The sequence below is a fragment of the Ctenopharyngodon idella genome, chromosome 13 (assembly GCF_019924925.1).
Source record: "Ctenopharyngodon idella isolate HZGC_01 chromosome 13, HZGC01, whole genome shotgun sequence".
Taxonomy (NCBI): domain Eukaryota; kingdom Metazoa; phylum Chordata; class Actinopteri; order Cypriniformes; family Xenocyprididae; genus Ctenopharyngodon; species Ctenopharyngodon idella.
Window position 1 is genome coordinate 4,365,366 of NC_067232.1, and position 25,859 is coordinate 4,391,224.

At 37.7% G+C, this 25,859-nt stretch overlaps 3 protein-coding genes across 5 annotated transcripts in view; 2 read left to right on the forward strand and 1 right to left on the reverse strand.

Annotated features, from left to right (window-relative positions):
- Window positions 1-11,922, forward strand: part of cdh23 (cadherin-related 23) — a 271,367-nt gene extending 259,445 nt beyond the window's left edge. The window contains 15 exon segments of the mRNA XM_051916257.1: window positions 998-1,192; window positions 1,311-1,424; window positions 1,988-2,117; window positions 2,895-3,158; window positions 4,124-4,285; window positions 4,383-4,639; window positions 4,775-4,872; window positions 5,213-5,333; window positions 5,417-5,496; window positions 5,728-5,768; window positions 5,890-5,950; window positions 6,239-6,368; window positions 6,540-6,662; window positions 7,219-7,329; window positions 8,490-11,922. Of these exon segments, the coding sequence (XP_051772217.1) occupies window positions 998-1,192; window positions 1,311-1,424; window positions 1,988-2,117; window positions 2,895-3,158; window positions 4,124-4,285; window positions 4,383-4,639; window positions 4,775-4,872; window positions 5,213-5,333; window positions 5,417-5,496; window positions 5,728-5,768; window positions 5,890-5,950; window positions 6,239-6,368; window positions 6,540-6,662; window positions 7,219-7,329; window positions 8,490-8,828 (2,226 nt within the window). The 3' untranslated portion in view covers window positions 8,829-11,922.
- Window positions 11,923-13,483: 1,561 nt separating this feature from the next.
- On the reverse strand, window positions 13,484-23,037 carry eif3s6ip (eukaryotic translation initiation factor 3, subunit 6 interacting protein). 2 transcript variants are annotated; one of them, XM_051917737.1, is made up of 15 exons: window positions 22,877-23,037; window positions 22,641-22,683; window positions 21,050-21,263; window positions 20,878-20,957; window positions 20,698-20,759; window positions 20,510-20,579; window positions 20,173-20,246; window positions 19,702-19,873; window positions 19,461-19,615; window positions 16,297-16,467; window positions 15,748-15,881; window positions 15,003-15,176; window positions 14,427-14,616; window positions 13,894-13,974; window positions 13,484-13,799 (listed from the first exon to the last, which is right to left on the reverse strand). In XM_051917737.1, exons 1-15 carry the CDS (start codon window positions 22,901-22,903, stop codon window positions 13,722-13,724), a joined length of 1,725 nt encoding a protein of 574 aa, XP_051773697.1. In that variant the 5' UTR covers window positions 22,904-23,037; the 3' UTR covers window positions 13,484-13,721. The 2 variants fall into 2 exon arrangements, with proteins under 2 accessions (XP_051773697.1, XP_051773696.1); XM_051917736.1 differs by having other exon boundaries at window positions 22,871-23,034.
- A 1,333-nt stretch (window positions 23,038-24,370) lies between these two features.
- Window positions 24,371-25,859, forward strand: part of smoc2 (SPARC related modular calcium binding 2) — a 34,603-nt gene continuing 33,114 nt past the window's right edge. The window contains exon 1 of one of the 2 annotated variants that reach the window (XM_051917995.1): window positions 24,371-24,633. In XM_051917995.1, the coding sequence (XP_051773955.1) occupies window positions 24,562-24,633 (72 nt within the window). In that variant the 5' untranslated portion in view covers window positions 24,371-24,561. The remainder of the gene's footprint in view (window positions 24,634-25,859) is intronic. The other variant, XM_051917996.1, reaches the window with a different exon arrangement.

The following is a 25,859-nucleotide window of genomic DNA, read 5'->3' on the forward strand; positions in this document are numbered from 1 at the left end:
CCCAAACACCAGGCATCCGAACACAAGATAACATGACAGAGTTTGTGTTTTGTCTGCATGCTCTGAGACACAAGTCATTTATGTAAGCAACAGTGGCTTCCACCAACTGCAGCAGCTTACATTTTTATTACAGATATTTTGTGGCAACTTCCCAGGAAGTCACAGATTTGTTTTCTTGAACACATTGGATGGAAAAACTGCTTAATTCGCAAATGTTCTATGCGATATTCCAATTTTGTGCATAAGTTTAAATTCGCAACTTTGGATGGAAACATAGCTGTTGTTTTTTTGTAACTCAAGGCAGGGTTCCTCACTCATCTTATAAAGTACAACTCAACCACTTTGATGTGTTCTCAGCTATTCCTTCTTTTGTCTTCGTGTTGCTAAAGAGAGTGTGAGAAATTAATTGTGAAGCCCTCTATTCCGAGCCCAAGTGATGAAACCAACCCCAGTGTTTCAGAGGTGTTAGCCATAGTGACGTAGCAGATAGTATTTTGAGTATTTAAAAAAAAAAAACCGTTATAAGTTTCTTTGAAAGTAAGTGCTATCTTAAAGACAATCTAGAGAGTGTGGTGCATCTGAAATTGCATTCTGAATATGTACTACATTTGAATGTGTATTTACAGAATCTCACCAGCTGTTTTTCAAATACTATTTTGTATTTGGACATAATACTCTTTTTCACGTTCTACATAGTAGGGAAGTATTCGATTTCGGATGCAGCGTTGGATTAGAGCGAAAAGTACTAAACAGACATTTTTATGCATCAAATAACAAATTTAAATTAAGAGATTCCCTGCTTGTGGTTTTGACTGAAATCTCATACGTGGACAAATTTATAGGAATGAGTTCTCACTGTTCAATACTTTGACCCAAATGTGTCATGGAGGTCTGTTGTATTTAATGCACCATATCTGGATTGTGAGAGATTGGATGACCTATATTTGCCATCATGTATGAGTGAGCGTTCTCTCATGTTTTGTGTGTGTCGATACAGGAACAGCCTCCTGGGCTGGTGGTGTATGAAGTGTTCGCCACAGACGAGGATGAGGGGGTGAACGGAGAGGTCCGGTACAGCTTCCTGCAGACTGGAGCGGGAAACAGAGACTGGGAGAACTTCCATATTGATGCAGTGACAGGAGTGATCACCACTGCGGTTAAACTGGACAGAGAGAAACAAGCCCTGTACAGCGTGAGTCTTTCTCTTATAACCAAGGCCACTGAAAAAGTTGCACTTTAATGACAAAATTCAGGACACAAACCCTCAAAAGTGGTACAATAACAATTTAAATCTCTGTATTTGTGTGTAGCTTGTTGTGGTGGCATATGACCTGGGACAGCCCGTCCCATATGAGACCATGCAGCCGCTGCAGGTGGCTCTGTCTGACATCGACGACAATGAGCCCGTCTTCCTTAAACCTCCGGTAATATTTTGGTCACTGTTTTGTTTTTGTTTTTTAACAGATCAGATGCGTCACTCTATTTTTCAAGTACAGACTGTAGGCCAGTTTAATATTAAAGGTGCAATAAGTGATTTTTGAGAAATGCTGTTGAAAGTGGATCAGAACGAGCACCACCACACGCTTGTAGCCAATCAGCAGTAGGGGGCGTTTCCGCTCATAATGGGTGAGAAGATAGAGTGAGCAAGAAGGAGATCTAAAGAAAGACTGTAGAAAGAGAGATGGCTGAGAGACATTACAAAAGAGAAAAGGTCAGAGGAATATCACTGGAAAAAGAAGGGTTATGATCAGGCAAGAGCTTTAGGACCCACATTAATATTAGAGAAGCTTTCCAGTGCTGGAGAGACCTAAGCATGGAAAACAGATGCCTATGTTGCATTGTTTCTGCTCCATACTGCTCCATTTTTTTTTTAGAAATTACTTACTGCACCTTTAAAGAACTTTTACGTCAGGAAAATATGATGTTTGGAATTTTTTTCACCACTTATTGCTTAAGTCTTGACCTCTGTGTGTTGCGTGTATTTCAGAGAGGAAGTTTGCCGTATCAGTCTCTGTCAGTACCGGAGCACTCATCTCCTGGGACTGTTGTGGGTAATGTGACGGGTGCAGTCGATGCAGACGAAGGTTCTAATGCTATCGTCTACTATTTCATCGCAGGTGCGGACACAACGTTAAACCACAAAAATGAACCCGTGTTGATGCACTTGCATCATTATACCATGTTTATCCAGTGTTAGGCTCCATTCAGCAGGAGATAAGGAGGTTATGAGTTTTGAATTTTGGATCATGTGCACAGCCTGAATTAACATCTCACAACATATTAATGAAAGAATATATATATGAGGGTCAGTGAACCTAGGTCTCAAACTAACTCTTTTGATCAACTACTGGTGGTCAAGACTCTTTCTTCATAGAACGTTTCTGCCTGCAGTTTCAAATGAATTGCTCAGTTTGCTCAATTTCGTTGCATAAGTAGAAGATGCTGAAATTCAGATTTCTGAGAAACTTCCTGTGTAAACTCAGCAGAACAATGACTATGTTCAAAATAGAACAATAACATACTACTCTTACCATACTGTAGTAAATTTGCTAAAGTATGTGCAATACAATAAAGCTTACTGTGCTGAATACAATATCCTTCAATCCAGTGTGCTTAACGCAACCTTCCAATTAAGCATGATAAATGTACTGTCCAAAATTATAGCAATGATTTTTAATATCTCTATTAATTCATTATTTGATCAAACTGCCATTAAGACATTTTTGCACATTTGATAGTATGGCAAAAGCGTTTGCATCATTTACTATTTAAAAGAATACTATGCCATATGAAGTGTATGCTGCACAGTATTCAGTAAATATTAAGGTAATATTCACTCCATACACAGCCAGTGTAAACGTATTATTAACTGCATTACTAATGTTCTTCTCTAGGAGGCGATACTGAGGGAAACTTTGGTATGAGTGTGGCAGGGGTTTTACGGGTCAAGAAAGATCTGGATCGGGAAGAAATCCCACTGTATTCCATCATCGTTAAAGCTTCCAGTAACCGAAACTGGTCTCCTCCAAAAGGTCAAAGGTCACAGCGGGCCCAAGTGCTTGACCCAAGCCGTGACCCCACATTACAGGAAGTAAGAATCTTCCTTGAGGACATAAACGACCAGTCTCCAAGATTCACAAAGATGGAGTACACTGCAGGTAACAGATTTGTTTATTTTGATACTATTTTCAAGTTTCTTTGTTCTGTATTTAAAGGTGCAATGTGTACATTTTAGGAGGATCTATTGACAGAAATGCAGTATAATATACATAGCTGTTTTCAGTGGTGTATAAATACCTTACATAATGAACCGTTATGTTTTTATTACCTTAGAATGAGCCATTTCTATCTACAAACACCGCGGGTCCCCTTACATGTTAAATCGCCATTTTGCGCCGGCATGTTTCTACAGTAGCCCTAAATGGACAAACTGTTCTACAGAGCGCGTTTGCTTGACTGGCTACTCTCTCTGTCTCAGACGACAACATATTTGTCCTGTTGGCCACCGTAGCTTCTCAATATTCGCAACCTCACCGCTAGATGCCGCTAAAATTTACACACTGCACCTTTAATTATTTTTATGTTAATAATTAATATGTATGTAATTATTTTGTTATTTTATTTCAGTTTTCTGACTTTGGGCTTTCAATAATTTTGCATTAAATATTTTATTTTTATTTTATTATTATTTGTTTATTTTTATTATTGTTTTAGTCTAAAACCATCAGCTCAGATATGGGCTTTTCTTCTACTTGCTTTTGCTCCTCATCTAAATTTGATTGAATTTAATGTTTTCAGTCTTTGTCATCACTGTTCAAAATTGTAAAATATAATGTATTATGTATAATGTACTATAATTTCATTAAAAAGTAGCATAAATAAGTTATACAGACATAGTAAAAAGTTATCAAGACTTTCATATAACATAAATAAAAATTATATGATTTATTATTGAAATCAAATTGACATTTTAATTATTATTATTATTTAAATTGTATTTTAATATATTTAAAATATGTATTATTTTATTTTATTTTAATATAAAGCAACCCCTGGGACAACCCCTATGGTATGTCCTTATTTGTATAGCTTACCTGTCTCTCTCTATCTCTCTCTCTATCAGGTGTGGCTGCAGACGCTAAAGTTGGCTCTGATCTGATTCGGGTTCAAGCGATTGATAATGACATTGGCAACAACAGTCTTGTTCTTTATCACATTCTGTCCATCCGCTACATCAAACTGCATTCCAATGACTCTGAAGACATGGGCAACGTGTTCATCATCGGTCTGTGTGCTCTACACACTCTTCAAATTTCTGTTGAAATGTCAGTTTACTTGAATGATGAATGATGTTATTTTTAGTGACACTTCTTTCTTTTCAGGTGAAACTGATGGAATCATCCGTACGTTTGACCTGTTCATGGCGTATGATCCGGGTTATTTTGTGGTGGAGGTGCTGGCGAGAGATCTGGCAGGACACAGTGACGTGGCTCTGGTGGGCATTTACATTCTGAGAGACGACCAGCGGGTAAAAATCGTCATTAATGAGATACCGGAGCGAGTTCGGCTGTTTCAGGAGGAGTTTATAAACCTGCTCTCAAACATCACAGGAGCCATAGTCAACACTGATGACGTACAGGTATATGTGTGTTTGTGCTGTCATTGTTAATATTGTGAGAAATAAGATTACTAACCTATCTGTACAAAGTAATATCAAATATTTCTCCTGTCTTGGCCATGCAAATGAGTTAATTCAGATATTTCTTTCCCATAGTTTCATGTGGATAAGAAGGGAAGAGTGAACTTTGCTCAAACCGATGTTCTGATTCATGTGGTCAACAAGCAGACCAACCGTATTCTGGATGTGGAAAGGTAAGAGTTACAAGGCTAATACATGTCAAATATGTGTTTCTTGAACTGTGTCCCAGGGGGGCACAGTTTTATATTGAAATAAAATATTTTTAAAGCAATTAAATAAAATATTATTTATATAATAAATAATTTTTTTCTTTTCTTTTTTTGTTGCATGGTCACATTAAACTTTCTTTGAACTTTTTATAATGGTGTTATCTTTTTTTTTTTTTAATGATTCTACTGAGATTTTTAGTTTTTTACCCTTGGTCCAGACTTTTATTTCTACACTATGACTATAATCTATAATCTATCATAAAAAATATTGATTGATTCACTAAATTGATTCATTGGTTTTCAGAGTGATTCAGATGATCGATGAGAACAAGGAGCAGTTGAGGAATCTGTTTCGAAACTACAACGTTCTGGACGTTCAGCCTGCCGTGACCGCACGTGCACCTGATGACCTCACCACCTTACAGGTGTGTGTGTATGTGTATTCAATGTATTTGCTGTATCAAGAATACATTATATACAGAACGAACACCTCTTTTATCTCTTTCAGATGGCCATTATCATCTTGGCAGTTTTACTCTTCCTTGCTGCCATGTTGTTTATCCTGATGAACTGGTATTACCGCACAGTGTGAGTAGCTGTGAACAGATTATGGCATGTGTTTCGTTCTGAACAAACTGAGATTAGTCAGAGCACTTTATGCTTTTTAGATTTTTAGAGAAGATGCATTAGGCTCTCATACCACATAAGATCCTGTTCTGCCACTTGCCATGTTCACTTACTTCCTTTTCAGTGCATAACCAGAGGTTATCTGTGGTTCTGTTATAAGCATTTAAGTTTTTTTGTTTGTCTTTTAAACAGGCACAAAAGGAAGCTGAAAGCAATTGTTGCCGGCTCCACAGGTAAAATGCTGGGAATGTCCCATCCCTCCGATTGGAGGAAGCAGAGACTAATCCTCATGTCGAAGTTGGACAAACATGGCTTTGTGTTAATGTTATTACTGTAATCTCTCTCTATCTGCAGGAAATCAGGGGTTGATGGATATTCTGGACATGCCCAACACTAACAAGTACACGTTTGAAGGGTGAGATGGCGATATAACAATGTTGGTGATATGAGCATTTTTGTATAGGCGCTTTTACAACCGTCAGGCCAAACCGTTCTAGTTGCTTAACCGTTCCATTCAGTGCCGATTCGGCCCAGCCGGTACAGAAAAGCGGCTTATGTGATAACAGGGCTCCAGACTGCTAAAATGGTCACAAGTGTGACAAAGCACAACATATTCTTACTATATGTGAAAACATTCAAATATGTTCAAAATATAGTGTTGGTTATTATCTGTATCACACTGCTTCTCTGTATGTGTTTATAGAGCGAATCCAGTGTGGCTGGATCCTTTCTGCAGGAATCTGGAGTTAGCTGCGCAGGCGGAGCATGAGGACGACCTTCCTGAAGACCTGAGTGACATCGCTGACCTCTGGAACAGCCCGGCTCGCACACACGTAATTCACACACAAAAACACTGTCAGAATCATGCCATGGTGCATGTATTGTCATCACAAGAACCTAAACCTTCTCTTTGTAAAATACGGAACTGATATCTTGCCTTTGTAGAGTACTAAACTGACATCTTTGCTTTATAGGGTACTGAATAGATATCTTGTCTTCTATAGGGTACATTTGGACGTGAGCCTCAGGCCTCTAAACCAGAGGATGACAGATATCTACGAGCTGCTATTCAGGAGTATGACAACATTGCCAAACTAGGGCAAATCATGAGAGAGGGACCCATCAAGGTGAGAACATGTACTACAAATCTAACATCTAACTCAAGAGTTTATGATAAAGCTGTTAAAAGGATTGTTCACACAAAAATGAAGAATATGGGTAATGAAACAGTTGATGGGCCCCATTGACTTCCATAGTATTTTTCCATACTATGGAAGTCAAAATATCTTCTTTCGTGTTCAACAGAAGAAAGAAATTCATACAGGTTTGGAACAACTTGAGGGTGAAGAAATTATGACAGAATTTTCATTTTTGGGTGAACTATCCCTTTAAGTCTGGAGTACATAAACAGGCAAACCAAATCAAATCTTTGATAGCAAACAACATGAACAAACAGAAAATGGAATCATCATTTTGAAGACACAAACTGAAATTTTAACATACTTCAAATGTATTTCGAGTTTACAATCAACATTTATGGTGTTATTTTGTCTAAAACAAGACTTTGGGACGCTGAAACATAATGTGAAGTGAGATCATATTCTTAATGAGTTGAAATATCAGTATCGTGCTGAAGGATTCAGTTCATAAGACACCACATGACCAATGCTGCCATCCAATCAGGGCTCGCTGCTCAATGTGGTTCTGGATGACTACCTGAGACTCAAAAAGCTGTTTGCTGCTCGTCTGGTCACCAAATCAACCAGCCACGGTGACCAATCATCAGTCACAGAGGTGGGCGATGTGACTGGGTGCTGTGTTTGCTCTTCCTCTGCACCCCTCTTCCTCACTGCTGGCTGACTATGTCTCCACCCTGTCCTATCAATGGAAACCCTGGGTTCTCCTGCTGTCCAGAGAGATCTGTGTTCTCAACACAGTCATGTGACCCTGCTAATGTTTCCCAGGCTGTTTCACAGTCTTCTCACTGCTCTTCACTGCTTCACAGATGTGTTTGCTGCTCTCTCTTGGTGTTTCCACTAAACCTGCTGTAAAATTGTGTTGTTCTGTTGTTAATCTTTTTTTTCTCCTTCCTCTTTACCTTGTCTTCAATCCATTGTCTACCAATCTATAATTCCATGCATCCTTCTATCTACCCATCATCCATCCATTTATGCGTCTGTTAATCCATAATTCCATGCATCCATCTTTGATTGTTTGTCCATAATTCCATACCACCATTCATGCATTCATCACATTCATGCATCCATCCATTCAAAATTGTATCCATCATTCTTTCTTTTCACCCATCATACATCCATCCACCAATCCATAAATTCATTTAATCACCCATCCTTCCTTTTAACCACCATCATGCATCTGTTTATCCATCCATGCATCTACCAATCCATAATCCCATACATCTATGATTTCCTCTATCTATAATTCCATCCTACAACGCATGCATTCATCACTCCATCATTGCATCCATCCATTCATCATTGTATCCATCATTCCTTCTATCCATCCATCCATCATGCATCCATCCACCAATCTGTAAATTCAATCATCCATCAACCAACCAACCCATTATCCATGCATCCATGTTTGCATCTATAATTTCATCCCATCCTGCATGCATTCATCCATTCATCATTATATCCATCATTCCCTCCATCCACCTTTCATGCATCCATCTACCGATCCATAAATTCATTCAATTATCCATCATTCCATCCATCCATCCATCAACCAACCAACCCATTATCCATGTATATTTCATGCATCCATCTACCAATCCATAAATTCATTCAATTATCCATCCTTTTATCCATCTATCATGCATCCATCTTTGATTGTATCTATATCCATAATGCCATGCCTGCATGCATGCATTTATCACTCCATTGTTGCATTTCATCCATGCATTCATTCATTCATCCATTCTCCTCTCTCAGCTGATCCAAAGTGACCTGGATGATGATGACGATGAACGCGTTGGTGTCGGAGGTCGAGGAACCCTTCGCTTTAAGCACAAGCTCCCGATCGAGCTCAGGGGTCCTGACGGGGTGCACGCGGTTCACGGCAGCACGGGCACGCTTTTGACCTCTGACATCAACAGCCTGCCTGAAGATGACCAGCGGGCTCTGGCACGCTCCCTTGAAGCCTTGCACGCAGACGGCGGACTGTATGCTGAACGCAACGCCCGAACAGAATCCGCAAAATCAACACCTTTACACAGAAACAAGGGCAGCGACACTCTGTCCGAGAGTCCGTTAGAGATCACAGAATTATGACTAGCCGAGGCCTCGCTGGTCTGAGAAAACTACAGTGTGCACGTCACTCCTGGCTCTTTGTTTTCCTGGGGTTTGGAGGAGAGTTCAGGTTTGTAAGGGCCAGGTGTGAGGAGGGGGTGTAGATGTGTGTGTGGACCGGGAACGCCCAAATCAACTTATCAGGGCTGTTTTAAGAGTACTGAGACTTTAACCACACACACTCAAACTACACAATGAGAAACGGATGCACTCTCAGACCAGTGGAAGGCCGAACACGGACACTAGTTTTTATTTAGTTACTTTTTCATATTTGAATGGGGCTCCAGAGAATAACGTGGTGATGTTTGTGTATAATGAACAGTTTATGAGAGTAAATCTCTAGGGCTTTCACACCACAATTAACCCTGGGTTAAGCAACATTTAACACTTGTTATTTTGGAAAAGGGTTTAACTGAAGCCAGAACAGAGTTAGTATGGCAGTGCCAGGGGTATACAGTGTGAAACAGTGCAGTAATAGTCAGTATTGATGATTTTAGCAACAGACAACCAATCGTAAATGAAATCATTCAAATATTCATGCACTTCATATGGCCGCCGGAAGTTTCTTTTTACACCATGTTTAGTAGAAAAGTTAATATTTAAAAATTCTGAACAGTGAAGCTGGAGAGATTAATAAACAGTATTATTTTTTTAACTTTTTTTTATCTATAATATTTTTCAGAAGACTTAAAGATGAAGTGTTCAAGTTGACAAAGCAGAATTGCACTGTTTTCGTGCAGGCATCCCATACAGTTCTCCTGTCCATTATTGGTTGAAAAATGGATAGCCCCGGCCCGAGCGCACACGCCATTGGCTGACCCAGACAGCAACATAGTGTGGCCCAGATCCAGTCCACATCTGATACATGTGGATTACATGTGGACCAGATGTGGGCCGGATCTGGGCCGACACTATATTGCTGTCAGGGGACTTAATGGCTGCGTTCCACTCCAAATTTTTATGCCCTTCACTCGCTAACTTCCCTCCTTCTCGTGGACTCAGATGTCATTGCTTACGTTGCAAGAGTGCCCACTACTGGCGGAACTCGGGCATAAGGTTTAAATGAAATGCACTAACCCTTGATCACTGGGAATTCACTATGGAGCTGATTTATTATTTAAACCCCTTTTCTTCTTATGAATTTGTTTATGCACCATTCTATATGCTTATAAGTTAAAAATATAGCTATAAAATCCTATAGGTATATGAGCTTTTGGAGAAAAATAAAATTACTCAAATGAAACAAAATATCAATAGTATAAACTTTGACTGTGAACATAAGGTAGCTACAAATATTATGCGATTAAATATCAAGATAATTAATATATTATACACTATTATGTGATTAATTCCCAAAATAATCAATATATCATATACTTCAGTGATTTGCTATGACGTCACAGTCAAGTTGAATTGTGGGATATATAGCTGCTTGAAGTGTACATCCAAGTAGACTCGCTCCCTCTGTCAAAATTGAGGAGACGAGGGTCTGTCCATATAAACTTCCCTCGTCCACTTCACCAGGTGGAACGCACTTCAAAATGGTGGCAGGGATTTCCCCAAGGGGAAGTGCTTAGGGAAGTTTGCGTGTCCGTGTCTAAAATTGGAGTGGAACCCAACCTAAATCAAGGTCTTTCAAGGGATCTAACTTACATATGGCTGACCGGCTCTGCTTCAGAATATCACTGTTCACATGCTTCAAAATACTGGCGGTATCGCAGTGTTTTCCAAGTAGTAGTTCTGTGATATAAATGAGCTTGTATTACGTGCATTAGGTGCCATTCATAAAGAGCTCAATATGGAGCACAGCGGATTAGGACAGAACAGATTTCTTATTTTTTTCATTAATCAAAATAACTTCCCCTCCCTCTTGCATCAACATCTCTTCTCTTCTCTGATGACGTTTATTGGCGTGAGGGCGGGACAACCTGTCACTCACATGAGATCAACCAATTGCAAACCATAACCATCCAATCAATTCGATCAATTCCACATGGACAAAATCAAGTCCCTCCCTATATTTTTGTTTTAGTTTGAGAGGCCGTTTCACAAGGATATACACATCACAATAGGGAAGAATTCTATTACATCTTCCGTTTCATGCCATCTTTAAACATTTTTTTAAAAATGACACACTTTAACTTTAAGACAGTGGATTTTAGATGGTGACATTTCCACAGATGTTTGTAAAACAGGTTGCGTGCTGTACTTGTCTGATTGATGTTATTAACAATGTGAAAACATGCATTGAAAATTAGTTGTTTTTTTTTTTAGTCTGGTTTAAGAGTTAAGTGTGAAAAGCCCATCTGGTATAAAGAGGAAAAGACTATAAAATAGACTGTACTGCAAGCTTCTCTGTACCGATGTCCTTTACAGACAGGATTTAAGACTTTACAGAAATGACCTAATGAACTCTGTTTAAAAATGTCTTGAAAAAAAGTGGAATCTGCATTCTGCAAAATGGACAACAAGATGTTTCATGGACCAATGAGGAAACCCAGTCAGCTGACCAAACACTGTTTCCATTTGAACTTACTGAGGCCAGAGGTTTGTGTCTGGTCAAGTGAACTACAACACTATTCATTTAGTTTTTGCTTGAACTGAAGGACTTGTCATGTGTGTCATGGTTTTAATAAAAACGGCAGTGAAACTCGCTCTTGTAAGGTTCATGAGATGCCATAACTCAATTTGAACTTTAAAAAAGAAAAGTCAACCTGTTAAAATATGTGACAGAGCACTAACAGAACACTGCCACCTAAGAGGGGGGAAATAACATGTTTTTATTTTCTTTTACTTTTTTGATATATATACAAAAATAAAGAATACAAAAGATATTTTTGGAAAAGAAAAATGCTGACCTACCAAACAGAGTTGAGTGTAAATGGTTGTATTTAAGTGTATTTATTTTTCAACATTTTATACCAGATTATTTAAGCGGTGTGTGTTGTATGGCATTATTTTTTTATATTCCCCTTTTTTGTAACCTTTCTTTGTCATTATTGTCTAGTCACCAGCGTTGAGGCTGTGGATGAAAAATCTTTGTGGATCTTGTTTGAATAAAGGAAATATGCAACGGTTTTGCCTCAAGGACCTGAAGATGATGATAACATACTGACCAAAGCAACAGTCGGCAAGAGGAGGGCATTCCTTTATGTATTGAAGCCCAGCAACAGGATATTAAAGAGCGTAAAGTGGCCCATACAAGATACACGTACACGCTGCACTGATAGACAACATACATTTCTCAGACGTCACGTTACATATAGAATAATGTATTTATCAAAATCAAACTGAAAAAGAGCCCCATTAAAAACTGTTGTCAAAGTGCAAGACATATTTTGTTGTATAGGAATCTATTGTAAGGCCAAAGTTGTCTTGGTCCAAAATAAATGGAAAGAAAAGTTTAGTTTGGTATCGTGTTATATGCGCCTGCTCGATAATATAAGTGACTACAAAGATTCTTCTGCCATCTTCTGGCAGTTATAAATAAAAAACAGATGCTTGAAATCACCATAATCAAAACGGACAACTGTTAATTTTTCTTGTGGAATTTTGCAGTGTATATTACTTTTTCTTTTGTGCCTTCATAACCTTTCATCAAAGTAACATCTGGTGCGTTCAAGTCCTCCTAGGAAGTTCGTATTTATTAGTTGGAAATTCGTGTTTACAACATCAGGTGCGTTAGGTCTCGTCGGAACAAGATGGTGTGAACTCTCAATTAACCACAAAAATACAGAAAGACTCTGCTTGTAGAAAATAAAGAACAAATAATGTGCATCGGCTGCGTTTTGATTTTTTTATGTTTTAATTTATGAAGCCAATGTATCGTTTAGTGCAGTTGTAAATACGGTGACCACCATCAAACAAACCACATGGGGGACGATTACTAAGTTTGTGTGGGACAATGTGGGACATGTTACCAACACTAAAACACAACCTGAAGCTGTATCTAACTTAATAAAACATTTGTATTCTGCCTTTCAGCTGATAAAAATACTTTGTTCTTTAGTCCCTTCCAGAAAACACCATTACATCACAATGTAACATGTTTTTATTTTACATGTCATTTAAATTCAACATCAGTGAGTCCAAAAGCTGCAGGCATCATGCAGGTAACTATTTTTTTGAATAAGGTGACCAGATTTCTAAAATGGAAACTGGGGACATTTCCTATTTTAGTGGTCAAAATATTACCAAAATCTCATTTGTTATTATTTATTAAAATTAAACACATTTTTGTTTTTAATTGTTGTGGGATCCTTATAGGCTATTATTACATTAACAATTATGATTTTTTTATTATTAGGATTTTTGCTCTGGTTTTAATACAATTCACCAAAAAACTAGCTGTCCATCAAGTAAGTCTCGTCAAACCACACAATCCAATCAACACCCAATGGACAAAATGATGTCCCACCATACTTTTTTTCTCATTTGAGAAGCCATTTCGTTTGGATTATACCTTACAATGAAGACAAGACAATCGCAACTCCCGTTTCATGCATGTTCTTATGTCAGTTGTCACAGAATTCAATGTGATAATTTATGCAAGAATGGTTTGTGAATAATTACCAGAACTTTTTCAGGTCCACTATATTGAATATGCATACTCAAAGAAAGACAACTCCAAACTAAAGTTCAGCCACATCAAACTTTATTGACTTAGAAAAAAAGCATTAGAAAGACTTCCAACAGCTTTGCTTGTTTTTGACAGACCAGAGCAAGTCAGTGAAACAATGTGATGATATTATAGTTCAGAAATAGTCTCCGACTGGTTCATTTGAGAAGTCTGGGTCGGCCTGTGATTGATGGAGATCACAGTAAGATCAAATCAGGTTCTAATTAGTTGTTGAGAATCTTCTGATAGGATCTGCATTATGTGGCACGTGATGTGGAGCTGGTCGAAGCCGAGGTGCCAGAAGTCAGAGGCATTTTCTTCAGCGTTCGGTTAAGCTAGAGAACATGAAAAAGGTACAATCAAAATGTGACAATGTAGATGTTAGGAAATGACTAGAATATGTATGTTTGAAAAATAATTTAAGTGTACCTCCTCAAACTTGTGGATCTGTCGGATAAAGAAATCTCCATAGCGACGGGCGACCTTGGTGTCTGCGATATGGATCATATCCTGATGGGAGACAACGTAATCTTTTTAGTCACTGCACTCACAAAGATCATTATTTCATCAGTGAAAATATTCAGAACTGAGTAAAACTTGGAAATAAATATATTTGCTATAGATCTTTAAGACTTAAAATATTAAATAATGTTCAAGACTCCATCACAAATTTAAAATTCAATAAAATTTCCAAAACATTTTCAGTTGTTTGTGATAATTTAAGATTTCATAGAGAAACATCCAGCCAATTAAATATTTACGAAATTGTAATATTTACGTTTTTTTAAAAAAAAAAAAGAAAAGTATTTACTGTATAAATGTCCATTATGTAAACGAAATAATTAAAAGCTAGAACTGAAATGAAATGTCCAAGTTTTCATGACTGTATTTAATCTCATAATTTAAAGCGTTAACTTCAGCAGTTCTAGTTTAAAGAGAAAAAAAAAACTTCACACACTCACCTTGTCGATGTAGAAGTCGACCTCAGATGCAGACTGAAACTCTCCGTCCAGAGCAGAGATGCCACTGGTCCACACCAGGTTCTTCATCTTGTGTTTGAAGACCAGCAGCTGGATCCGGAATTCCTGCTCAGTCATGTCCAGGAATCCGGCCAGCTTGGCCACAGGCATAGTCGTGTAGAGCTTCAGAAAACTGAGAGAAACATGAGTCAGCTGAGGAGGAGTAGTTTTTCTAATAACCAATGCTACTGCACAAGCTGTAGGAATATAACAATCAGCAGTAGATTTATTAAAAAAAAAAAAAATGTAGGAACTAATGTATTTGAACTGATTTTAAGATTTTTACTGTTTACAGCATGCTTTCAACCTTTTTTCATTTAATTAAGTTTTAATTCACAAATATAACAAAACAGTATCCAGAAAACTAATAGTCAAATAAAATTTAAGTATCACACTACTCACAATGTTTCATATTTATAAATATATCATGAATATCTGATGATTCCATGACCAGAGCTCATTGCAACACCATATAATTCTTGTTCCTCCAGAAAGCTGAGACAGAAAACAGTGTTGTACCTGCGGATGGTGGAGAGCTGCGCCTGCTGCTGCACCTCCTCTGCAAACACTTTGAGCTGCTGCTGGAACGGCTCTTTGTGGTAATTTGGATGAACGTTATCATAGTTTGGAACTACAGGCGACAGGAACTTGGGGCAGGCAAAACTGAACAACTCCTCAAACACCTGAAGATCTCTGAACAAGTGGGGGAAAAAATAATTTAGATTCTAGTGTGTATATATTATTATTATAAATATATACATTTCTTAATACTTTCATTCACCAAGAGGTTGATCAATTGACAGAAGTCATTTATAATGCTACAAATAATTTCTATATCAAACAAATGCTGATCTTTTGAACTTTCTATATTTAATCAAAGAATCCTTAAAAAAAACAATTATCACTGTTTTCACATAAATATTAAGCAGCACGACTGTTTTCAATTTTGATAACAACAAGAAATGTTTCTTGTGCAGCAAATCAGCATATTAGAATGATTTCTGAAGGATCATGTGACACTGAAGACTGGAGAAATGATGCTGAAAATCAGGAATAAATTACATTTTAAAATATATTCAAATAGAAAACAGTTCTTTGAAAATTGTAAAAAAAATATTTCCACAATATTACTGTTGTTACAGAAAACAAATTAAATAAAAGCAGCCTTAATGAGCATTAGAGATTTCTTTCAAAACCATAAAAAAAAAATCTTATCAATCCCAAATATGTAGTGTATAAATATAACTTCAAAGCATATGCTCACCCTTTCTGCATGCGGAGCATCTTGTCTCCATATTTCTCACGGAGCTGTGTGTGAATGCTCTCGTCGATGCGCATGGGGTACATGGTGAGAGCGATGGCCAGCAGCCCGTGCATCTGCTCGTTCTGTTTATTAATCTAAACATCACACAATACATCATTTTGATTAAATATCACACCAATATGACAGCATATAACAGATAGCACAGCAGCATCTTCAAGTATAAAACCAGGATTATTAATGCACAAATATCAGGACTGGTTGAATGTGCTCATGAGATTTTACTCAGTCTCACACCCCCCCCATTAAATGCAGCACCTTTAAGATGTTTTGCACTATTTTCATGCCAATGAAAATTCTCATTACTGTTGTGTCAATTTGAAAGAATTGGCAAGGAAATTCGCATTATCCTTATTACTGTAAACCAGTAATTGTAGAGTAAAAAAATATATTACAATGCTTTTTTGTTTTACTTAAGCATACAACATAACGCAGCAATACAATAAATATTACACAAATGGGACAAAAGCATTTGAATTTAGATTCACTGACCATCTCATATTTGTAGGTGGTTCTCTGGAACATGTTTCTGGTCCTCTGGATGTAGAGCAGGATGTTGGCGAAAACGCGGATGGCGTCCTGATAGCGTCGCATCATCAGATACGCGAAACCCACATAGTAGTAGGTGGTGATCTGACACTCAGGCACACGTGAATACATGCTCTAAAACACAATCACATCATGAATACAACATTAGCATCATGACATAAAGCCTTGAGACATCGGTACATGGGGCAGGGTTATCATCATTAACCAAAACTACAACTACTAAAAACATTCTGATAATTGAAATAAATCTAATAAAAAAAATATATAAGTATTAGTTGAAACTTAAACAAAAAAAAAAGAAAGAAATGTTGCCCTTACAAACTGAAATAAGTTAAAGCACTAAGGGTGTGTTCACACGTCACGTTTGGTTCGATTAAAACGAACCCTGGTGCGATTGCTCTGTTAGTGCGGTTCATTTGAACAGTGTGAACGCTGCCATCCAAGCCCTGATGCGCACCAAACAAGCAGACTGAGATCACTGAAAAGATGGGTTTCGGTCCACTCCCAAGCGAACTCTGGTGCGTTTCGAATGATATATGAATGCAACACGGACCAAAGACATGTAAACGAACCAAAAACAGGAAGATGAGACCCTATAAAGGAAGGAATCCTCACACATAACGGTTTCTCGTTATAGTCGCGAGTTTGCCCATCACAGGCATCAGACGAGCGTCTCCACGCAGCAGATCGTTTGTGTGTCTGTGATTCCCGCCGCTGCTTTGACTTCTTTACACATTTTATAGGCTCTTCACGAGTTCCCAGCTGGTCAAAATACCATCATATGCAGGCTACGCACACACAAGCGTGTTTACCTCAGCACACAGCATTGTTTTGGATGTTCGGTAAGTTCCGTCTCAATAGGCAATACGTCATAAAATCCGACCAATCAGGTTGTGAACATATCCCTATGCCTTTAGGTTCGGTATCTTTTGGTTCGGTGATAAAATTGCCAATCTGAACGCTAATCGGACCAGGACTAAATGTTTTTTTTGTTTTTGGTCCAGACCAAACAAACCAAACGAACTGAAGTGTAATCGCACCCTAAAATTATTAACTGGGAATAAAACTGAAAAAAAAATAAACAGTAATATTTAAAACAAAAAACTAATCAAATTTAAAAAAGCACAATATGAAATTGATCAAAATTAAACAAATAATATAAAAATAAAAGCTAATTCATACAGAGCCCCTAAGGGACATGGTCGCGGAACAAATATATGTTTTAAAACTTTAGCGTTCGCAAAGTTTCTCAGGGGAAAGAAAAAGTTTTGCGAGCGAACACAAAAGCACTGACATATAATTTTTCCTCCCATGATCTCATATTTTTTTCCCCATCACCATTTCCCTTTAGGGGCTCTATAAATTCAAAATATTACCAAACTATAATAAAACTAAGGATACATTTACACAACGATGTACTAAAAGCTGAAATTTTTCCTTTGTGTTTTCCGTGTACAGACTACAACATTGTCAAAACTATCCCCATACACGTGGATCCGCAAAAACAATTAAAAACACTGTATTATACTGCCATGCCAGTAGTTGGCAATGTCACTTTGTAAAGAAAAACTACAGACCTATAGACTGAACACGTAATATGCATGACGTCACCATTTTCACAAATTCGTGTTTTTGTAGTTTAGTGTTGTCACGGTACTAAAATTCCAGTAGTCGGTACCAATACCATAATTTTACGGTTCTCGGTACCAATTTTGGTACCACAGCAAAATCTGTTGGAACTATTTTACTATTTTATATAGCCTATTTTAAAAACATATTAAATATGGTAATCATACATATAAATATTTGGAGCGTGTGGGTATGTTTGTGTGTATATATACCTCAATGAAATAAATTTTGAAATATATAAATAAAAAAAAAAATGCTCAAACATCCATTTTGTAACAGACGTGCCTGTTTATTTTAGCTATTCCTTCAATGAAACGACGCAATACAGCCTGTAAAACTGAAATAAATATCGGTAAATAATGGTAACCTAAATAATAAGAAAGTTAAATACTATTTTAAAAAAAAAAAAACACATTCGTTTTTTATTTCTACACAAAGATGCGTCATATAGCCTCCCGCTCTGCTCTTTGAGAGGGATGTGGGACACGAGCAAGAAAGAGACCATTTCGCTTTAATAATATCTTCATGTTATCTCCTGATGTTACAAGGAACTGACACTTGTTGTAAAAGGTCTGAAGAGGAGTTTTATCTTCACACATTCAGGCTATATTTGATTTAGCGCCGCCAGGGAAAGCAAAAGTAAAAATCACCAGCGTGTGTGAAACGCGCTATACAAATAAACTTGACGCACCTTATGAAGTCTAATAACAAGCACAAACTGTGTTAAATAGAAACTGACGTGCAAGCAAAAAGGTTCCTGTCCTACGGTGTTTTTTCTACTTTACCACAGTAAAGAATGTGAATAGCCTATAATAGGCCTAAAAGCGAACGAAAGGAAGAAACTTTATAATCCCCTGCGTGAGTGAAGATTTGGGAAAAGAAAAGATTCCATGTTCAGTGGAATAACTAATGGAAAATTGTAAAATTCTCTGCTAATCGGGTGACCAGATCATGATTCGCAAAACAGAATACAAAGCTTAAATTTATGGACTCTCGTACCTCTCTCATTCGGCATGAACCAAAATGTTTCCATGGCTGCGATGTCACATTTAACTGCTAACCTATTATTTCTTTTGTAAACAAAGCTTTGTGCTTCACTCGTGTCATATTCAAGTAAATACTGGCACAGCCCTATCAGTGGGTACCGAATATACCCGGATTCTCAGTACTACTGGTACTACAGAAATGCGGGTATCGTCACATTTTCAAAATTTCAGTACCGACTTGGTACCGATGTACCGGTACTTTTGACAACACTATTGTAGTTTACACAGAGACAATAATGTTTCTAATAACTTGCACCTTGAAACCCGTTTTCAAAAATTTGCATGTTCAGGCCCCCAAAACGCTATTGTCGTGTAAATGAACAGCTAAAACGCCTTAAAAGTTTTCCATTTTTTAGTTGAAAACTGTTTTGTGTAAATGGCCGCTTAAATAAAAAAAACAAAAAAAACACTGGTACAAGGCTATTTTATTACCTTCTTGTTGAGTTCGATGTTCTCCAGGACTTTGATGGCCTGATAGTAATCTCCCAGCAGAGAGTGAAGCCTCAGCAAACCCACCAGACTGAAATAACCCAACATCTTATAGAGCGAATGACGGCCGTATTCTCCAGCCACGGACTCAGGGTCACCTGTGACAGAAACACCAGCGTCAACCTGAGATCTGAACTGGATAAAGAAGAAGGTCAGTGTGTGAGGGCTGGCTGACGTCTTTCACCTCCACTGGTGTACACCTCCAGCTGACGGTTGATGTTGCTCTTGTCCACCAGAGAGTGCAGGACATTCAGCACGCTGTGAACGTTCCAGATCTTGGGATTGTTCCTCAGGAATTCAATCTCTTCTTCTGATTTCTTGGCAGTCTTACAGCGATACTGACTGAATGACTGGAACTGCAGAACAGACAGAGACAGAGAGACAGAGAGACAGAGAGAGAGAGAGAGAGAGAGAGAGAGAGAGAGAGAGAGAGAGAGAGAGAGAGAGAGAGAGAGAGAGAGAGAGAGAGAGAGAGAGAGAGAGAGAGAGAGAGAGAGAGAGAGAGAATACAGCACCTGAGATTCTGCTAAACAGGTGGATTTTATTTGAAATGTTAAGAGATATAGAGCTTCTCACTTCTACATGAACACATCAGTAACACAGAAGGATTCGTGAGGACCAAGAGTCTCCTTAGCCTCATGCGGTTCGCTCTTACCTGATAAATGAACTCATCGATGATGTCCCAGAGCCACTGGTTCGGAAGCTCCAGAGGTGCCGGTCCATCAGCATCTGAGAACAATAATCCACATTAAATGTGCTGATGTAAAACAAGTTCATATTTAAATCTACTCAAACTCAAGATCTACAACTGGGCGATATAAATAAAAAATCCTTTTGACAATATTCACTACCGTTCAAATGTTTGGGGTCTGTATGATTTTTTTTTTTTTAACCAAGGCTGCATTTATTTGAACAATAACATTCAAAACAGTAATATTATTCCAATTTAAAATAACAGTTTTCTATTATAAAATATTTTAAAATGGACTCACTGAGGATGTAGTTGAAGAGGTTGCAGTAATTGTAGTAGGACTCAAACCTTTGGTCAAGAGTTGGACCTCCCTACAGATGAGAAGACACGAAAAAGAGCTGAGACTCAATCTAGGGATTAAATCTATTTTCACAAAAACTTTCCTTGACTATAAAACACATTCAACAAGACGTGAGCAAACACACTCACGCTGACTTTGGCGTAGATGTGCCTGTAGTACAGCTCCTTGTAGAGGATCAAGAAAACTGCATCTGTAACAGACAAAACAAAACAACATGTGCAAGTCAGCAAAGAAAAACCTTACATCAAACTGTTTGGTTCAAAGCTTCAGATTCCTGAATGCGACAAAAATTTAATTGACTCACTCACCATTACCAACCAGGGAAGCGATGGCTTCTGCCTCCGGCCATGGAGACGTCTTAAAGAAGCGTTCTGTAAGCTTGTTCCAGCTAAAATAAAATAAAATAAAATAAAATACAAAGATACATCAAGATTTCCATACACACATCAGAAAAGTCTATGTAACCGTACGGCTGCGCACCTGTTCTCATAAACATCCTGGATCTCGTAGATCTTCTGCTCAATGCTCTCGCTGGACACACGGTTGGCCTGCAGCTCGTAAACCTTCTGATCGATCAGGTCTGAGATGGTTTTATGAAAATATTGCAGGAAGTTCTTGATGACCTCAGGGATCACATGGTATGTCTGCTGGTGCTCATACTGACGTTCATAAGCCAGATCAGCTTTAGGGTCGCCTGCAAAAGATAGTACACAAATACTCATCGAGCTATCTAGTTAATCAGTCTAGATTAAAATTTTAAAATTGCAAAAGCATTCAAAAATAGTAATATATATATATATATATATATATATATATATATATATATATATATATATATATATATATATAGTGCTGCTTGAAAGTTTGTGAACCCCTTGCAGAATCTGTGAAAAATGTTAACAAAATAAGAGATCATACAAAACGCATGTTATTTTTTTTATTTAGTACTGTCCTCCTGAGTAAGATATTTTACATAAAAGATGTTTATATATAATTCACAACAAAAAAAAATAGCTGAATTTATTAAAATGACCCCGTTCAAAAGTTTGTGAACCATTGATTCTTAATACTGTGTGTGGTTACCTGGATGATCCGCATATTTATATGCATTTTTTGCATATTTGAACCCTTTCCAGCAGTGACTGTATGATTTTGAGATCCATCTTTTCACACTGAGGACAATTGAGGGACTCAAACACAACTATTAAAAAAGGTTCAAACATTCACTGATGCTCCAGAAGGAAACACGATGCATTAAGAGCCGGGGGGTGAAAACTTTTTGAATTCAAAGATCAAGGTAAATTGTACTTAATCTGTCTTCCAGGAAACATGCAAATATCTTCTGTTGCTTCCAAAGGGCAGTACTAAAAGGAAAAAAATATATATTTAAACAAAATAAGAAAAATTTGGACTTCTTCATCCTGTTCAAACGTTTTCACCTCCCAGCTCTTAATGCATCGTGTTTCCTTCTGGAGCATCAGTGAATGTTTGAACCTTTTTTAATAGTTGTGTTTGAGTCCCTCAATTGTCCTCCATGTGAAAAGATGGATCTCAAAATCATACAGTCACTGCTGGAAAGGGTTCAAATATGCAAAAGATGCTGGAAAACTGAAGAATCTGCAGGACCTGGAAGATTTTTCTGAAGAACAGAGCTCAGTTTAACTGCTCAGAATAAACAAGTGACTCATGATCAACCATCACAAAACAAAACCAAACCAGTCGTAGATCATCCAGGTAACCACACACAATATTAAGAATCAATGGTTCCCAAACTTTTGAACGGGGTCAATTTAATAAATTAAGCTCTTTTTTTGTCTTGTGAATTATACGTAAACATCTTTTATGTAAAATATCTTACTCAGGACAGTACTAAAAAAGTAACGTGCATTTTGTATGGTCTCTCTTAATTTGTTAAAATGTTTCACGTTTTCACAGATTCTGCAAGGGGTTCACAAACTTTCAAGCAGCACATATATACATTTTATTGTGTGTGTGTGTGTGTGTTTATGTGTAGAAAAAGAAAGTGTCCATTATTAGTTTTTGTCTTTATCTGTCATCTGTATATACTTACCGGTGTGATAGTCATAATCACTGGGGTAGGTATAAGGATCATACTGCAGACAAAATGAGAAAATTTACAATGAACAATCTGACATGTTAACATTAAAATGCAGGGTGAGTTTTGTAATTAACAAAGGGAATTAAACTTTAGTCTGATCGTGATGCTCAATTGATTAAGAGCAATACAAGCTACACGCCTTAATCTCACACACACGCTCTCAAGTCAAAACTGTCACTCACGGTCACCTCTTCGTCCTCAATCGGAAAAGACATGATGAACGTTTATTCCTATAGTTTGAGTTTAATCCGTTAATAAACCTTTAATAAACCCCACAGCTGCCGCAAAGCACGCGCGGAGGAGAGAGAGGAAGTCCACTGCACATTCTTCCGGTGACGCAGCCGCGCCGCACAAGGGATTGTGGGCCAGTGGCGGAATCATTTTCTAAATTCTAATAGCTCTTTCTACAGTAGTAATTCATCGTCTTTCTTTCTTTCTTTCGGGTCATAATGTATATAAATATGAGAAAAATGTGATAAAGTGTTATTTTTCGAAGTTAACTTTTAGATTTTAAGTGTGTGAATATGTAATCTTTCAAGCCTGTTTTTGCAAGGATTTTTATATGACATACATGACATAAAAATGAAAAATATTATTATTATTAATACTAGCGTATTTTAAAAGCTATTTTACTATGGTGAATGCTCACTGCTACCAAACTGCATTACCATCTGTGTCCAGTAGAGGTCCAGATGTTCCTATAATTGAGCAGCATTCACATCTACCCATCAGATTCACTTTAACACTTTGCATCTTTTTTATTTCATGACGGTTTTATTGGCTTTTATAATAAGTTTTTTCGTCAGCTCACAAGAAAAGTAATGAAACACCACGGGTTATTGCGATTTTGCCTACAACAACACACTCAATCAATATCTAGTGTTGGCTACTGAAGATCTGATTATTTCAACGAGTGAATTCATGCTTCACTGAGCACTGCTGAACACGCGAGGCAAAAATAGAACGTGTGCCCTTTGAATTAACAATAAATAAGTGAGGTTTTGAAATCCCACATGTGTAGTTTTGTCTCTGCAGTCGTGGGAATGGAGGCTGTTATGAGTTTCAATAACTGCTGCCATATGTCTACTTATTTGGCTTGAAGAGAATAGGAGAAATGCGGTTCAAAGTGTTTGTTTTGAATGACTTTAAGCCACTCTGGCATGTCAGTGCAAACAAGTCAAAGTGTTTAAAACATTAAAAACACACGCATAATGAGATAGGCTACCAGAGGTATTTTAGTGATGATGATGATGATGGCTTTCAAGTCTGAGTCTGCAGTAATTATTAATTGAGGAGGTGCTGCTGCTGAGGGGGATGATTTTCTGTGGATGAAAAGTGTAAATGAACACGAAAAAGCGTTAAACATCATCACCGTACATATTTCTTAATAGTTCATGTGTTCATGCACATCCAAATAGTCAGAAATGCCATAATTTTATGCGTACCAGTATATATACCAGTATATCTTATCACCTTTTCCCAAACAAAGAGTGATTTACGTGTTGTTGAGAAGAAAGAACATAGGGAGGGAGAAGACAAAGTTTCCCCCCCTCAGCTACCAGCATCTGTAAGAGATTCCACCCAAACTCACCTCCCGAATACAGCACGGGCATCCGATAAACACACACACACACACACCGAGTGAAAGAGAGAGAGTCACAGACAGCACAGGCACTTGAGCAGAGGAGAGGGTCAAGACAGTCCAAACCGAGCGCTTCACTTCATTACGAACACAACTCACAGCAGCACTATACTGAGCACACCGCAAGAGCTGCGAGGGGACGGGATTTAAGGAATTAAGCTTCACTTTGGAAGATCGATCGTGTCTGAACAGAGTTTTTTGTGGATTTGCTGCGTCTGGAGAGCTGTGAGGATGCGCGTCTCGGTCCTGCTGCTGCTCTGCGCTCTTTACGCAGGGGACGCGCACAAACTCTCCGCGCTCACGGTGGGTCACCACACACAACACTTTACAATCACTCACATTAACACATCGATAGTTTGTGTACAAATATAAATAGTATGTATGTGCAAATGTATGTTTTATAACATTTCTGACTGTTTTAAGGGTTTTTAACTGATCAAATGTTTTGTGTTGTCATCATATTAGACCTGAAAATAGAAAATTTATTATTATGATTAGTAGTAGTAGTAGTAGTAGTAGTATAAAAACAATGTTTTCTATAGCTTTCTTTCTTTTTTTCTCTTTATACACTGTAAAATGTTTTATCCAGTAGCTTTTATGTGGAAATATTAAAATTAACTGTTACTTAACAAGACAAATATATCATTTACCCCAGCAAACATTTATGAGTAAGATCAGGTAGAAATAATTCCTAATGCTAACTGCATATTTTAACTTTTGGTAATTTTAACAGTGTGGTAAAATATACTAATTTTATCATCAGAACCAGAATGTTTAGTGTTTTTCTCTAAATATGCCAGTTTGATATAGGTTTATTTTAGGTTTCACACTGTGAGTTTGGGTTCATACTCAGAGCATCTTTATGCTTGAGTTTGTGTTTGTTTTGTAAAGCAAGAACCTCAGATACTAGAGTAAGGTGAGATGAGTAATCATGGGAATCCTATTTAGGCTCAAGAGTAGTGATGTTTGTGCACTCGCAATTCAGGAGGGTAACCAGAGACCCACAAGCTTTCTTTCAAACAATCACAAACACACACACACACACACACACACACGCTTGTTTTTGTGAATTGTGGGACATTCTATAGGCATAATGGTTTTTATACTGTACAAACCGTATTTTCTATCGCCCTACACTACCCTTACCCCTAAACCTACCCATCACAGAAAACTGTGCACATTTTTACTTTCTCAAAAAAACTAATTCTGTATGATTTATAAGCCTTTTGAAAAATGGGGACATGGGGCAATGTCCTCATTAGTCACCCTCTCCTTGTAATACCTATGTCATACCCATGTCATTATACAAATTTGTGTCCTGATATGTCACAAAAACACGTGCGCACACACACACAGATAGAGAGAGAGAGAGAGAGAGAGTCTTCTTTGAGTCTTCCCTTAACCTAATTATAACCTTTTTCCTAAAATCAAGTCCCTCAAACAGGCCTTTAGAGGGGTCTCTGAAAGTGTGGACCGGCCAAAATGTCCTCACTTTATTCTCTTTGTCCTCACTCTGATGGTCTAAAACT

Bases quoted from the DNA above. Each gene is read 5' to 3' on its own strand.
- eif3s6ip (XM_051917736.1), bottom strand. From the start codon at position 22,903: ATGTCTTTTCCGATTGAGGACGAAGAGGTGACC. The intron at 20,247-20,509 runs GTGAGTCCATTT...TATTGTTCTCAG, and splicing joins CCTCTTCAACTACATCCTCA to ATGCTGATGGACCGGCACCT. The intron at 19,874-20,172 runs GTAAGAGCGAAC...TCTGTTCTGCAG, and splicing joins TCGATGAGTTCATTTATCAG to TTCCAGTCATTCAGTCAGTA.